The following is an 11,657-nucleotide window of genomic DNA, read 5'->3' on the forward strand; positions in this document are numbered from 1 at the left end:
AAAAAAAAAAAAAAGAAAGGAAAAAACAGAAAGAGACCCCAATTGGCTTTGTGAGCTCTGCCCGGTGGGCGGCCTGTCTCCAAGGGGAAGTAATAACACGGGGATTTCTCTATCTGCGGTTCAAGGGACTGTCTGAATCAGATAGTCTGCCTGCTCTCTCAGAGCACACTGTGTAGCCCTGACCTTCTGAACAGGCTGCTGTATTTTGCTCTCGGTCACTCCACTGCCAAAGACACAGAGCAAAAGAGCTCCTTTGACAATGTTGCCATCCTTACCTGAGATGCTGAGTCTGTGTCACACAGGATATACAGCAGGGGGAGTTGGGGTGACCCGTTTTGGATAAGTTCAGAGACAGCTCAGCTTTAGTGATCATGTGACTCCTGGATACGTCAAATTCCTGACTTTGAACTGTTTCACTGTCCTTCCTCCCCATTCCGACTCCTTCTCCTTCTCTCTCCCTCTCTCGCCTTCCCTCCCACTCCCTCTCTCTCCTTTCTTGATGTTGAGGGTGATACAGAGCTGTATCATAGTGGGCTGTCAATCATGAACGTGATGAAGATACAGTATCCCAGCCTCCCTCCCACAGTCTCCCTGCCTATGGCCTGGCCTTACATCCGTGACGATGGGCACGCCGAGGTGAGCCATGTTGGTGATGATCTCGCTGTCCTCTGGGGGGATCTGAGCGTGCTGGATGAGTTTGTTTAGGTTCTCCTCAGTGATACCTGAAAAACAAGGCTCCTGGTCACCATACCCAAGCCCTGCCATTTCCACCGCCATGTGCAGAGCCTCAGCCTCCCTTCTCCTCCTCGGCTACATCTATGGTGGGGTCAGAAGAGCCTTCCGCTCTCCTGGAGCTGCCCTGTGCTGACCACGGCTGCCTGCCCTCCCAGTCTGTTCCGTCTACCTGGCATCCCGGCAGTCCCTGCCTACGAGATGAGAAAGACTCCTTACCCAGTTTTTTGTACAACGACATGGGTAAAAACAATTTGGGGAGGGGTGTTTGAGACAGGGTTTCTCTGTGTAGCCCTGGCTGTCCTGGAACTCACTCTAGACCAGGCTGGCCTGGAACTCAGAAATCTGCCTGCCTCTGCCTCCCAAGTGCTGGGATTAAAGGCATGTACCACCACTGCCCGGCTTGTTTTGTTTTTATTGTTGTTTGTTTTGGGGGAATTTTTTTTGTTGGTTTGTTTTAGACAGGGTCTCATGTAGTCTAAACTGGCCTTAAACTTACTCTTGTAGCTAAGGTTGGCCTTGAACTCTTAATACCCCTGCCTCTACCTCCCAAAGGCTGAATGTCAGATGTTGAAAGGTCTCTACTACTAATGATGCAACCTAGAGGTATCTGGCAGGCTGAGTGCTAGCAAGCTGGCTGGGAGAGCTGGGTGGCTCCTCTGTGTCACCTGCTGCCTGTGCACTTGGGGCTGCCGAGCAGGCCCCTTGGCCTCCCGTTCTTCCCCTTCCCAGGGCTGCTGGTTGGCATCTGCGCTGTTCGCTCTCTGCTCCCCCCGCCCCTCCCGTCCTCCTCACCCCCACCGGCTCCTACCGTTCTTCAGGAAGATGTAGAGAAGGATGATACGGATTTTGTCATAAGTGCTGACGTTCGCATCCAGCAGGATGGGGACAATGGCTCTCATGGGGTCCTTGATTTTTTCCCCCTCAGCATCTGTGCCCATTGCCAGGTCCTGTAGAAAACACACCTTGCTGGTCCTATGTCTGTGTCAGTCTGAGAAGGTGACAGTTCTCAGGAAGTTCACGACCTACAAATGCCTGACTTTGTGGTGTTGTGGGAGCAGGCTGTGAACAAGTCTCCTGCAGCATCGGGCTGACACAGAATCCTAAGATGGCCAGGCATGAGAGCCCTGAAAGTCCTTCCAAAGCAGGCACAGTACCTGGTCATACTGTTCACTGTAGGTGGATGCCAGGGCACCCCACCTGTGACATACACGACCCAGCTGAGGGACTCAGGATTCGCTTCCCATTCATGAAAACTTGGGCATCTCCAGGGCCCCTGCATGGCTGGATTCCTTCCACCCTGGCTCTCCTGGCATGGAAGGCACACTAAGGTTTAACTCTTCTGAGCGTCACCTCTGGTTTTAATCTCCCTACAGCTTTCCCCAGGCTGAGGAGAAACAAGGAAGGACTCCCAAGCCCGGGAGGTGGAGGACAGAAAGGTGACAGGAAACTGAGGTGAGAAGACAAAAATGAACACAGCCAGGGTGTGCGCCACCCACTCCACGGACACCCATAGAGAGTGCCACTCAGTTACCCCATGGGCAGCCAGGGTGGGTGCCACTCACCCCGTGGGCAGCCAGGGCAGGTGTCACATACCCCACGGGCAGCGTACTGCACTCAGCAAGCCAGAGCACTGACTTTAGATCTGACACAGCCACTGCTTTCTCTGGAACTCCTAGAAGGGTTTCTCGGACTCCTCTTTCTATCAGTACCCCAAGAGTTTACCCAAATGGTGACCTCACATTCAGACATGATCTGAGGAAGGCACAATTCCCAGTCCTCTCAACAGCTCCAGCAGATGTGTGCTCAGCAGGAAGAAACTAGCACCGCCCCTCCCACAATTTGTTTTTGTTTTGTTTTTGAGATAGGGTCACCATGTAGCTCTGGCTGGCCTGGGACACACTATATATAGCCCAGGCTAGCCTCAACCTCTGAGATCCTCCTGCCTCTCCCTCCTGAATGCTAGGATTAAAGTGTGAGCCATCACACCCAGTCTGACTAAAAAAATACACAGGGGGTGAGGGTGATGCCTGGGGGGAGCTCCCCCTTCTTAGAGAAAGGGGGAAATGGGGAAAGGATCTGTGCGAGGGGATATTGGGAGTAGAGAGTGGTGATATTAGGATAGAAAGTGAATTGAAAAAAAAAGAAAACACACACATACATTTATTTATTGTGTTAGTGTGTATGCATGATACACATTGGAAGTCAGAGGACAACTTGTGGGAGTTAGTTCTCTCCTTCCTTCACACATGTTCCAGGGATTAAACTCGAGTTGTTAGGCTTGGCTGCAAGCCTACTGAGCCATTTTGCCAGCCCTAGAGCACACTCTCTAAGCTCACTAAAATGCAATTAATTTAATTTTGGGGGTAGTTTTTAGAGACAGAGTCTCACAAAATATCCCTGGCTGTCCCAGAATGCATTATATAGACCAGGCTGGCCTCAAGTCCACAGAAGTCCACTGGCTCCTGCCTCTTCAGTGCTAGGATTGGATTACAGGTCTGCCGCACTACAGCCAGCTTAACACTTATGGTTTTAAACCACTTTCAAAAGACAAAACAACCCGTGCTTCCAAAATTAATCTGAATTTGCTTCTTACTGAGAGCACAGTGGGTGTCAACCTTCCTAACACCATGACCCTTTAACACAGTTCCTCATGTTGTGGTGACCCCCAACCATAAAGCTATTTTGTTGTTCCTTCATAACTGTGATTTTGCTACTGTTATGAATCGTGATGTAAAGGTCTGATGTGACCTCTGGGAAAGGCTTGTTCAGCCACCAGAGGGCTTGTGACCCACAGGTTGAGAAACAGTGGACTAGCCAGACCCTGCTTTGGCAGGCTGAGCTCTTGGGGAGAAGCTGTGAGATTGAGGAGGGTGCCTGAGAAGCAGGGTACTTTCAGAGGGAGGGCTGCTTTCCTTCCGACCCAGCCAACACTACTGGACAGAGCATGCACGTCTCCACTGAGCCTCTTACTGCAAGCCAAGGGTGAGACTCTCAGCTCACACTAAGCCGAGTTGATGCTTCCTGGAATATGGGACTTCAGACTAAGGCTCTACAATGGCTGTGGTGGTGGTAAGTGTGATGGGCTGTCACTAAGCTGCCAGGGTGGCCTGAAACCTATGGTCCTCGTGGCTCAGCCTTCTAGGCAGTTAATCTGAACTTGCTTTTTACTGAGTAGCACAGCGGTTCTCAACCTTCCTAATGCTGCGACCCTTTAATACAGTTCCTCATGTTGTGGTGGCCCCCTAACCATAGAATCATTTCGTTGCTACTTCGTAACTGTAATTTTGCTAATGTAATGTAATTTTGTAATGTAAATATCTGATCTGCAGCTGGGCAGTGGTGGCGCATGCCTTTAATCCCAGCACTTAGGAGGCAGAGACAGGTGGATTTCTGAGTTCCAGGCCAGCCTGGTCTACAGAGTGAGTTCCAGGACAGCCAGGACTACACAGAGAAACCCTGTCTGATTTATAAATACCTAAGCTTGAGCCACCAAGTCTGGCACTCTGAAATCTTTCAGTGTCTTCTTCCTCCCCTCAGAACCTGCTCGGTGTTCGAGGGCCTCGTCCGCCGCCCTGAGTCTGATCTCTTGAGATCAATCCAAGGGGATTGAAAGCATCAACAAGACAGTTGCCACAAAGCTTAGCAGTTTTGCCACACTTATGGTTTTGGTACTCTACACAAAGTGACAATGACATCAGTGCTGGGAGTAGCTGATAGGGAAAAGGGAGCAGGGACACCAAGTACCAGTGAGGGCAGAGTCCCATCCAGGCCTGAGGTTAGAAAGGCTGGAAGACTCATGCCCTGCTGCTGCAGCCCGGGCTCTGAAGCTGGTCTGGTCATAGCGGGATCAAAACACATCAAAGCATAAACACCAGCCAACCCTGCCACTGTCAGGTCTGTCACTCCAGGAAAAACAGAGCCTTTGGAAAGAGCCAGGCATGCAAGATCCAAACTGCACAGCACTCCAGAACTATCTTGGCCCTACCCGCCAAAGCGGCTCCACACTGGCCCCACAGCTGAGACAACCCCTGGGGTCATGGGCTCTCCCTTCTCTAGATCCTACGATTCTGTAAGATGTTCAAGGTCAGAGGTTAAGTTTCAGTGAGGTGAATAGGTCGGGCAGAAGTTTTACCATGCAAAAAGGAAAGGAAGAAATCGTACCTGCTCCACGCGGCAGAGTTTGTCTACAGTGCCTTGGTAATGCTTCATACAGTCTTCAGCAAGGTGCAGGTGAGTCGAATACTAGGGAAAGCACAAGAATCAGTACAGAGGACAGCCACCGAGTCCCAGGACCCTGAGTGTCCTCACAGAGGACTCCGGTACTAGCGGGGGGGGGAAAAAAGGATTCATTAGCTGGGAGAGTGGGGTAAACCAGGGCCTGCAGGAGAGGAGGGCGAGGTCCTTTAGGAGAGGAGCGGCTGGAGCCACTCAGCAGGGTGACTGCAGCACCTGGTCAATACCTTACAGGCAAGTAATGCCCTTACACCTTTATGGTCAGGACCAGAAGCCCTGATGCCTCCTGGCCCCCTCTCAGATCAGCACCTCTGAGGGAGGCCAGCAGCTGGGTGAGGACAGCCAGCACCAGCTAAGGCCTGTGTAGTGAGCAACTGGGGCCTCTGGTCAACAGCAAGGGAGGAAAAAGAAGAAAAGAGAGAGATAGAGGAAAGAGAAGAAAGCAGTAGGAAGCAGTCTCCCTTCCCTTCTTTCCCCAATGAGAACTGAATTGCCTAGGCTCTGTAGATTTTCATGAATTGCCTGGGGCAGCAGGGTGTGAGCTGTCCCACACTTCGGAGTCAGACAGTCTGGGCTGGGGTCTCCGTACCTTGCTGAGCTCCTTCTGGTACTGGGGCATTTTCTTCAGCATCTGGGACAGGTCCCGCATGGTGGTCTACAGGGAAGGAGGTACAGTGTCACTAGCCCTGAGGTCCTCTGGCTTAGCCTTCTAGGCAGTTAATCTGAACTTGCTTCAGATTAACTTGTGGAGCTGGAGGCATGGCAGGACAGCAGCTACATTAGACTTTACAAGTGTCCACTCACAGACTTAAAAGATGTATTCAATTATACGGTTGTGTGTGCATTGTGTACAATTGAATGCAGGTGTCTGTGGAGGTCGGAAGAAGGAATCAGATCCCCTGGAGCTGGAGTTACAGGCAGTGGTGAGCTGATATGGGTTTGGGAACAGAACTTGGGTCCTCTGCAAGAACAGTAATTGGTTCTTAATCTCTGAGTCATCTCTCCAGCTCTTTAAATTATATTTTAATTAATTATGTGTGTGTATGAAAATACACATGCATGAATGCCACAGCCCACTTAGAGAAGTCTCAGGGGACAGCCTGCAGGAGTCATTTTTCTCCTAACATGTGAGTTCTGGGAACTGAACTCAAGTCGTCAGGCTTGGCAGCAAGGGCTGCTAGCTGCTGGACCATCCTGATTGAGATGAAAGGTGAGCATCAGTGCATCTGGCTGGGCCGGGCATTTCTAAGAGATTAGTAAAGGAGGCCAGAGCCAGGGGAGAGAGATCTCAGGAGGTCAGGTTATAAATTCCAAGCTAAAAAATTCTATGATTCTTCTGGCTTAAGATTAGTTATGCTCCTAAACGGTAAATCTTAACCCTCTAGATATTAGAAAGCAGTTCTTTATAACACTGAAAGTCATGTGGTTCCAGGGAGGACCCGTCTGTCGTGTTGGGGGTCAAACCCAAGGTCTGTGTGCACAGCAAGCATTCTATCACTGAGCCTCACACCCATGCCCCAGATAGCAATCTTAAAGCAAAACAATGCCTGACAGTTTACTGAAGGAAGAACTATGGCCCTGCCCACTCCCTGGTAGGACACAGAAGAGGAGCTGACCCCCGAGGATGCCTGGGCACTGGCACCCCTCACTGACCCCAGGACTTGTGGCACAGCAAGCAGGCTTACCTTCTCACCAGTATTCATCCTCTTGCTAGAGGAAAAGTCCTTCAGAGACCGGGTGACTTCCCTGCAAAGTGGGGGGAGGCAGCCATGCTCAACACAGTGCCCAGGACTCTCTGCAGAGACCACTGAAGCCATGTGGAGCCTTCCTTGGGACTAAGTGGTGATTCTCTTCCCACTGAGGTATGCGTTTAACATATAGTTCTGACTGACACTCTAAACCACTGGTCTCCAGGACAGTGTGTGTCACATGATTCCAGGGCAAAGGGACAGCATGGGACTATCCACTGTGTTTAGTTTCTTTCTTCCTTTCTAAAAACACACACATTCAAACACTCCTGTTTTGTGTTTGGAAAATACAAATATATGTAGTATATAACTAAATGATAAACAAATTTAACAGCAGGAAATATGGGCCAGTATTCCTACTCCAATATTAGTTGTGGTAGCACAGGCCTTTAATCCCAACAGAGGTGGGGGAATCTTTGAGTTTGTAGTCATCCAGGACTAAACAGAGAAACTCTGTCTCAAAAACAAAGAAACAAACAAACAACACAACACAACAGAACAAACCCACCCCTACTAGAGCACTATTTTTGCAGAGCTGGTGGTTGACTCCAGGACCTTGTCAAGGTCAGGAAAGAGCCTTACTTCTAAGCTACATCCCATCTGATCCCATGGATCAATAGCTTTTTCTTTCTCTCTCTCTCTCTTCCGTCCTTCCTTCATTCCTTCCTGTCTTTCCTTTCTTTTTTTTTGAAACAGCATTTCTCTGTGTAGTCCTGGTTGTCCTGGAACTCTCTCTGTAGACCAGGCTGTCCTGCAACCCTGAGACCCTCCTTCCTCTGCTTCCTGACTGCTGAGATTAAAGATGTGTACCATCACTGCCCAGTAAAGGGTGGATTTTTTAAGTTGATGAAATTGGAGAAGCACACATTCAAGGAACAGGAGGGACCTGTCTGTCTTGACTAGCATGTGGGCAACGTTGCCAAGGCGATGAGCTCACTCCCCAGGTTGCTGAGTGTGCATGGTCATTCTCAGCCCAGGGTTAAGGGCCCACCCTGGGAAAGGGGCGGCAGAGTTCTTACTGGGACACCTCTGCGATGTGCTTGTGTCGCAGCGCAATCCACAGGTCATCGTCCTCATCCAGAAGCACCTCCTTCACCCGCGCCTCTCCAATGCCGCTGGTCTCATACCTAGAGGAGACAGGACTTGGATAGGCCTGGCGTCCTCATGGCATGACCTTTGCCCCCATAAGACAGGATTTCATGTATCTCAGGCTAGCTTCAGACTCCATAAATAGCTACGACGGTCTTGAACTCTTGACCCTCCTGCCTCCACCCCTTGAATGCTGGTGTGCACTTCCACACCCAGATGTCTGTCTCCTCTGGTTCCTAAGGATAACACCTGTTCTCTCGACTGCCAGGTGATCCCAGGCGTGGCTCATAACACTAGCCACCTGTCAGGCTGGCCAGTTTATCTGGAACAGCACAAAATGATCAATTCCCTGGGCAAGGAGAAAGCTCAAAGCCAGCAACTTGTAGCTGTGCTTTCACCCCTCAGAGCCTGGGTCTCGGGGGATGGGCGAGGGAGTCCAGGCCCAGTGGCAGTTCTATGTGAGTCTACAATTACATAGTTACATAGTTGCCCCTCCATCTGCAAATGTAAGGTGCCTAAAAGCTCTCCAGCCATTTGTGTTCAAGTGCTCAGAGGAGGTCAGAACCCCAGGAACCAAGAGACAGGGGCTGACAACCACAAATATTTTCAGAATCTTCATTTTTAGTATCAATTAATTAGTTAGTTAATCGAGAGTGGGTGCCTGTATGTAGTCCTGGCTATACATAACCAAGTAGGACCTTGCTGTTGTAGGTCAGGCGGGCCTTGAACTGTCGGAGATGCTCCTACCGCTGCCACCTGAGTGCTGGCATTAAAGAAGTGCAATCCCATAAACCAGTGGAACCTTCATTTTTACAAAGTCGCATTTATTTTATTTGATGTGTACGAGGGTTTACCTGTGTACATGTATGTGTATCATGTGAGTACCTGGTGCCCACAGAGGCCAGAAGGTGTCAGTTCCTCTGAACTGGAATTACAGACAGTTTTAAGCTACCATGTGGGTTCTGGGAACTGAACTCTATCCTCTGCAAGAGTAGCATTGCTCTTAGCCACCAAATCATCTCTCCAGCTCTAGAATCATCAGCCCCGGGCTGATTCTTATGTTTGTCTTATGTTTGTGTCCATGCACCACATGTATGCCTGGTGTCTGTGGAGGCCAGAAGAGGGCATCAGATCCCCTGCATCTAGAGTTTAAAGTAGTTGTTTGTTACCACGTGTGTGCTGGAAATCAAAGTCAGGGCCTTGCTTAACCACTGAGCCATCTCTCCAGCCCCAGAACCTTCACCATAAAGCCATTCTTTGTTGTGAGACAGGGTCTCACACTAAGTTGTCCATCCTGGCTTCAAACTCATGACCCTCCTGTCTTAGGCTCCTGAATGCCAAGATTACAGGTGGGTAATCTTTTCATAAAGAAGAAAGCGGCTCCACTGCACAGAACATTCAGGAACTCTGTTGAAATATTTTACAGCAGTCATATTTTGTGGTCTGTAATTAAGAACGTTCAGCCGGGCGGTGGTGGCGCACGCCTTTAATCCCAGCACTTGGGAGGCAGAGGCAGGTGGATTTCTGAGTTCGAGGCTAGCCTGGTCTACAAAGTGAGTTCCAGGACAGCCAGGGCTACACAGAGAAACCCTGTCTCAGAAAACCAAAAAAAAAAAAAAAAGAACGTTCAATTCTGAATAAGACACACAGAAAACCAACCTGTCAACACATCTAAGAAGCTATGAATTGAAGTGATGTGAGCTATGAAAGAAAGACTTAGTGTTCTGTCCTGTTAGCAGGCATGTAGGAATGATACATGGATAGGGAAAGCCCACAGAGACCTCATGGGCTTATCTAAGAAATGGTATCTATCAGTGCTCGTATTTTTCCTTATATTAAAACCATGCTTTTGGGGGACTGGAGAAAAGGCTCAGTGGATGAAGCACTTGCCTCAGAAGTTTGATGAAGACAGGAGCTTAGATGCCCAGAGCCCACATAAATGTGGGGCAGGGATGGCAGCCATCTGGAATCTAGAACTAGGGATGCAGAGATAAGGTGCCTGGGGAAACTGGAAAGATAGACTAGCCAAAACTGGCAAACTCTAGGTGCAGTTAAAGACTTTGCCTCAATAAGGCAGAAAGTGATTTAAAAAATGACAGCCAATATCAATTATGGGCCTACCCTTGTGCTCACGCACGCACGTGCGCACGTGTACACACACACACACACATTTCACACATGACATCCATGCATGCTATATACACATACAAAACGAGAAAACATTTTTTAAAAACCACAAAACATCCTTTTTTTTTAATCAGAGGAACTCCCGTTGTCCCCAGAGCTAGTCCTGTGAACCTGTCACTTAATCCTTACTTGTAAACGTCATTTTCGATAGGCAGCAGGTCGTAACTCATAGCCTGGAATGTCAGTTCATGGAGCACAGGAGAGCTGGGGTCAAAGCCACGATCCAGGATCAGGAGCTGGGACCGTGCCTTGTCGGGACCCTGGCAAGAAATAGGGAGAGGCTTCAAAAGCCGTCCAAGTCAAACCAAGTAGCGGAGCCTCTGTGTTACAGGCAGCAGGAATAGAGAGTGCTCTGGGGAGCACGCCCACCAAGAGCAAAGGGCACTGTGCCTGCTGCTTCCCAGGAGCACCCCACAATGCCAGGCGAGGAGCCAGTTTACCACCACCGTGAAGCTGGGGCCACAGGATCATTGCAACAGAGCACCAGTTCATTACACATCCGGTGACCAGCTGTCTGGAGTGCCCAGCACAGAGGGGTCCAATTACACGTCCACAGCGCTGATGGGACAGCTCTGTGTCTAGGAATCAGTGAGGGTCTCACACATGCTGGGTAAACATTCACTCTGCTGCTGAGCTGGGCCCTACCCCCAGCTCTGAATCTCCATGCCAGTGCTGGTTACACAAACCTATGTGTGTGTTAGAAGTGCACACAACTGTGCACACATGGACTCCATGCAGACACCAGACTGTGGTGCGAGGACCTCACCACTCTCCACTTGCTACCTTTGCTATTTTGCTACTAGGGAGTTCCCTGGACATTCGAGGCTGAAGCCGGGAGCACTGGCAAGCAGGAACAAACTGGCTGCCCTAGCCACGCATCAGCCTGCCCCAGGGGCACTGGGCACTCTACTAGAGAGAGGAAAAGCAGTCCTTACGTATGCTCAGTGAGCGCAGGTCCACACTGGCCCAAGGTCTGCCGCCTAAATACTGTTTACTCAGAATGAGACCCTCGTGGTCCCAGGCCAGCCTTACCTCCCCCATTGTTGGATCGTCGGCTTTATAGGCATCCAGCTTGTCCTGGATCAGCTGAGCCAGCAAGGCATTGTCCTTGTACTCCCTGACACAAGGAGAGAGACAGGGTGAGCCACCTGTGCATCCAGACAATGTGCCAAGTGCAGGTGCCTCCAGGCAGAACACCGGGCAGGGCCGGATGGACGGGGAGGGGGGCAGGAGCACAGTCGCTATTAGGGTTTTTTACAGTAAGACTGTACCCATGTGTGTGAGGCATGGTGAGTGAGACTCGGGAGGCTGAGGAAGGAGAGCTACCACAAGCTGAAGGCCAGCTTGCCCTAATACAGTGAGACACTGTCTCAAAAGTATACAAACAAACACATCCCTGTGTTATATATGCAGTTTAGAGAGAAAAATGAAAATCTTGGCACAGGACCCAGCCCATAAAAGACCTTTCTCATTTTCTCTCCTAGTCTATGTAGAAGCAGAAATAATCTTTCCTCCACTCAAACCCCCTTGCCTCCGGTAGATGATATGGCTGAACTCCATGACCTTAGTGCCACCATAGCTCTGTTCCTGTTAGGATGTCAGGAAGATGTCCTGGGCCCCATTCTTTTTGTTTGGTTGGTTGGTTTTTGGTTTTTTTTTTTTTTT

At 49.9% G+C, this 11,657-nt stretch overlaps 1 protein-coding gene across 1 annotated transcript in view; it reads right to left on the bottom strand.

Moving 5' to 3' along the window:
• The window catches only part of Stxbp1 (syntaxin binding protein 1), a 61,241-nt gene that overhangs the window by 13,472 nt on the left and 36,112 nt on the right, over positions 1-11,657 (bottom strand). Inside the window, exons 8-15 of the mRNA XM_021156801.2 lie at positions 11,025-11,109; positions 10,122-10,252; positions 7,736-7,843; positions 6,654-6,714; positions 5,558-5,623; positions 4,897-4,977; positions 1,544-1,682; positions 613-722 (exon numbers count right to left, since the gene is read on the bottom strand). Of these exons, the coding sequence (XP_021012460.1) occupies positions 613-722; positions 1,544-1,682; positions 4,897-4,977; positions 5,558-5,623; positions 6,654-6,714; positions 7,736-7,843; positions 10,122-10,252; positions 11,025-11,109 (781 nt within the window). The remainder of the gene's footprint in view (positions 1-612; positions 723-1,543; positions 1,683-4,896; positions 4,978-5,557; positions 5,624-6,653; positions 6,715-7,735; positions 7,844-10,121; positions 10,253-11,024; positions 11,110-11,657) is intronic.

This window comes from Mus caroli, chromosome 2, assembly GCF_900094665.2.
Source record: "Mus caroli chromosome 2, CAROLI_EIJ_v1.1, whole genome shotgun sequence".
Lineage (NCBI taxonomy): Eukaryota > Metazoa > Chordata > Mammalia > Rodentia > Muridae > Mus > Mus caroli.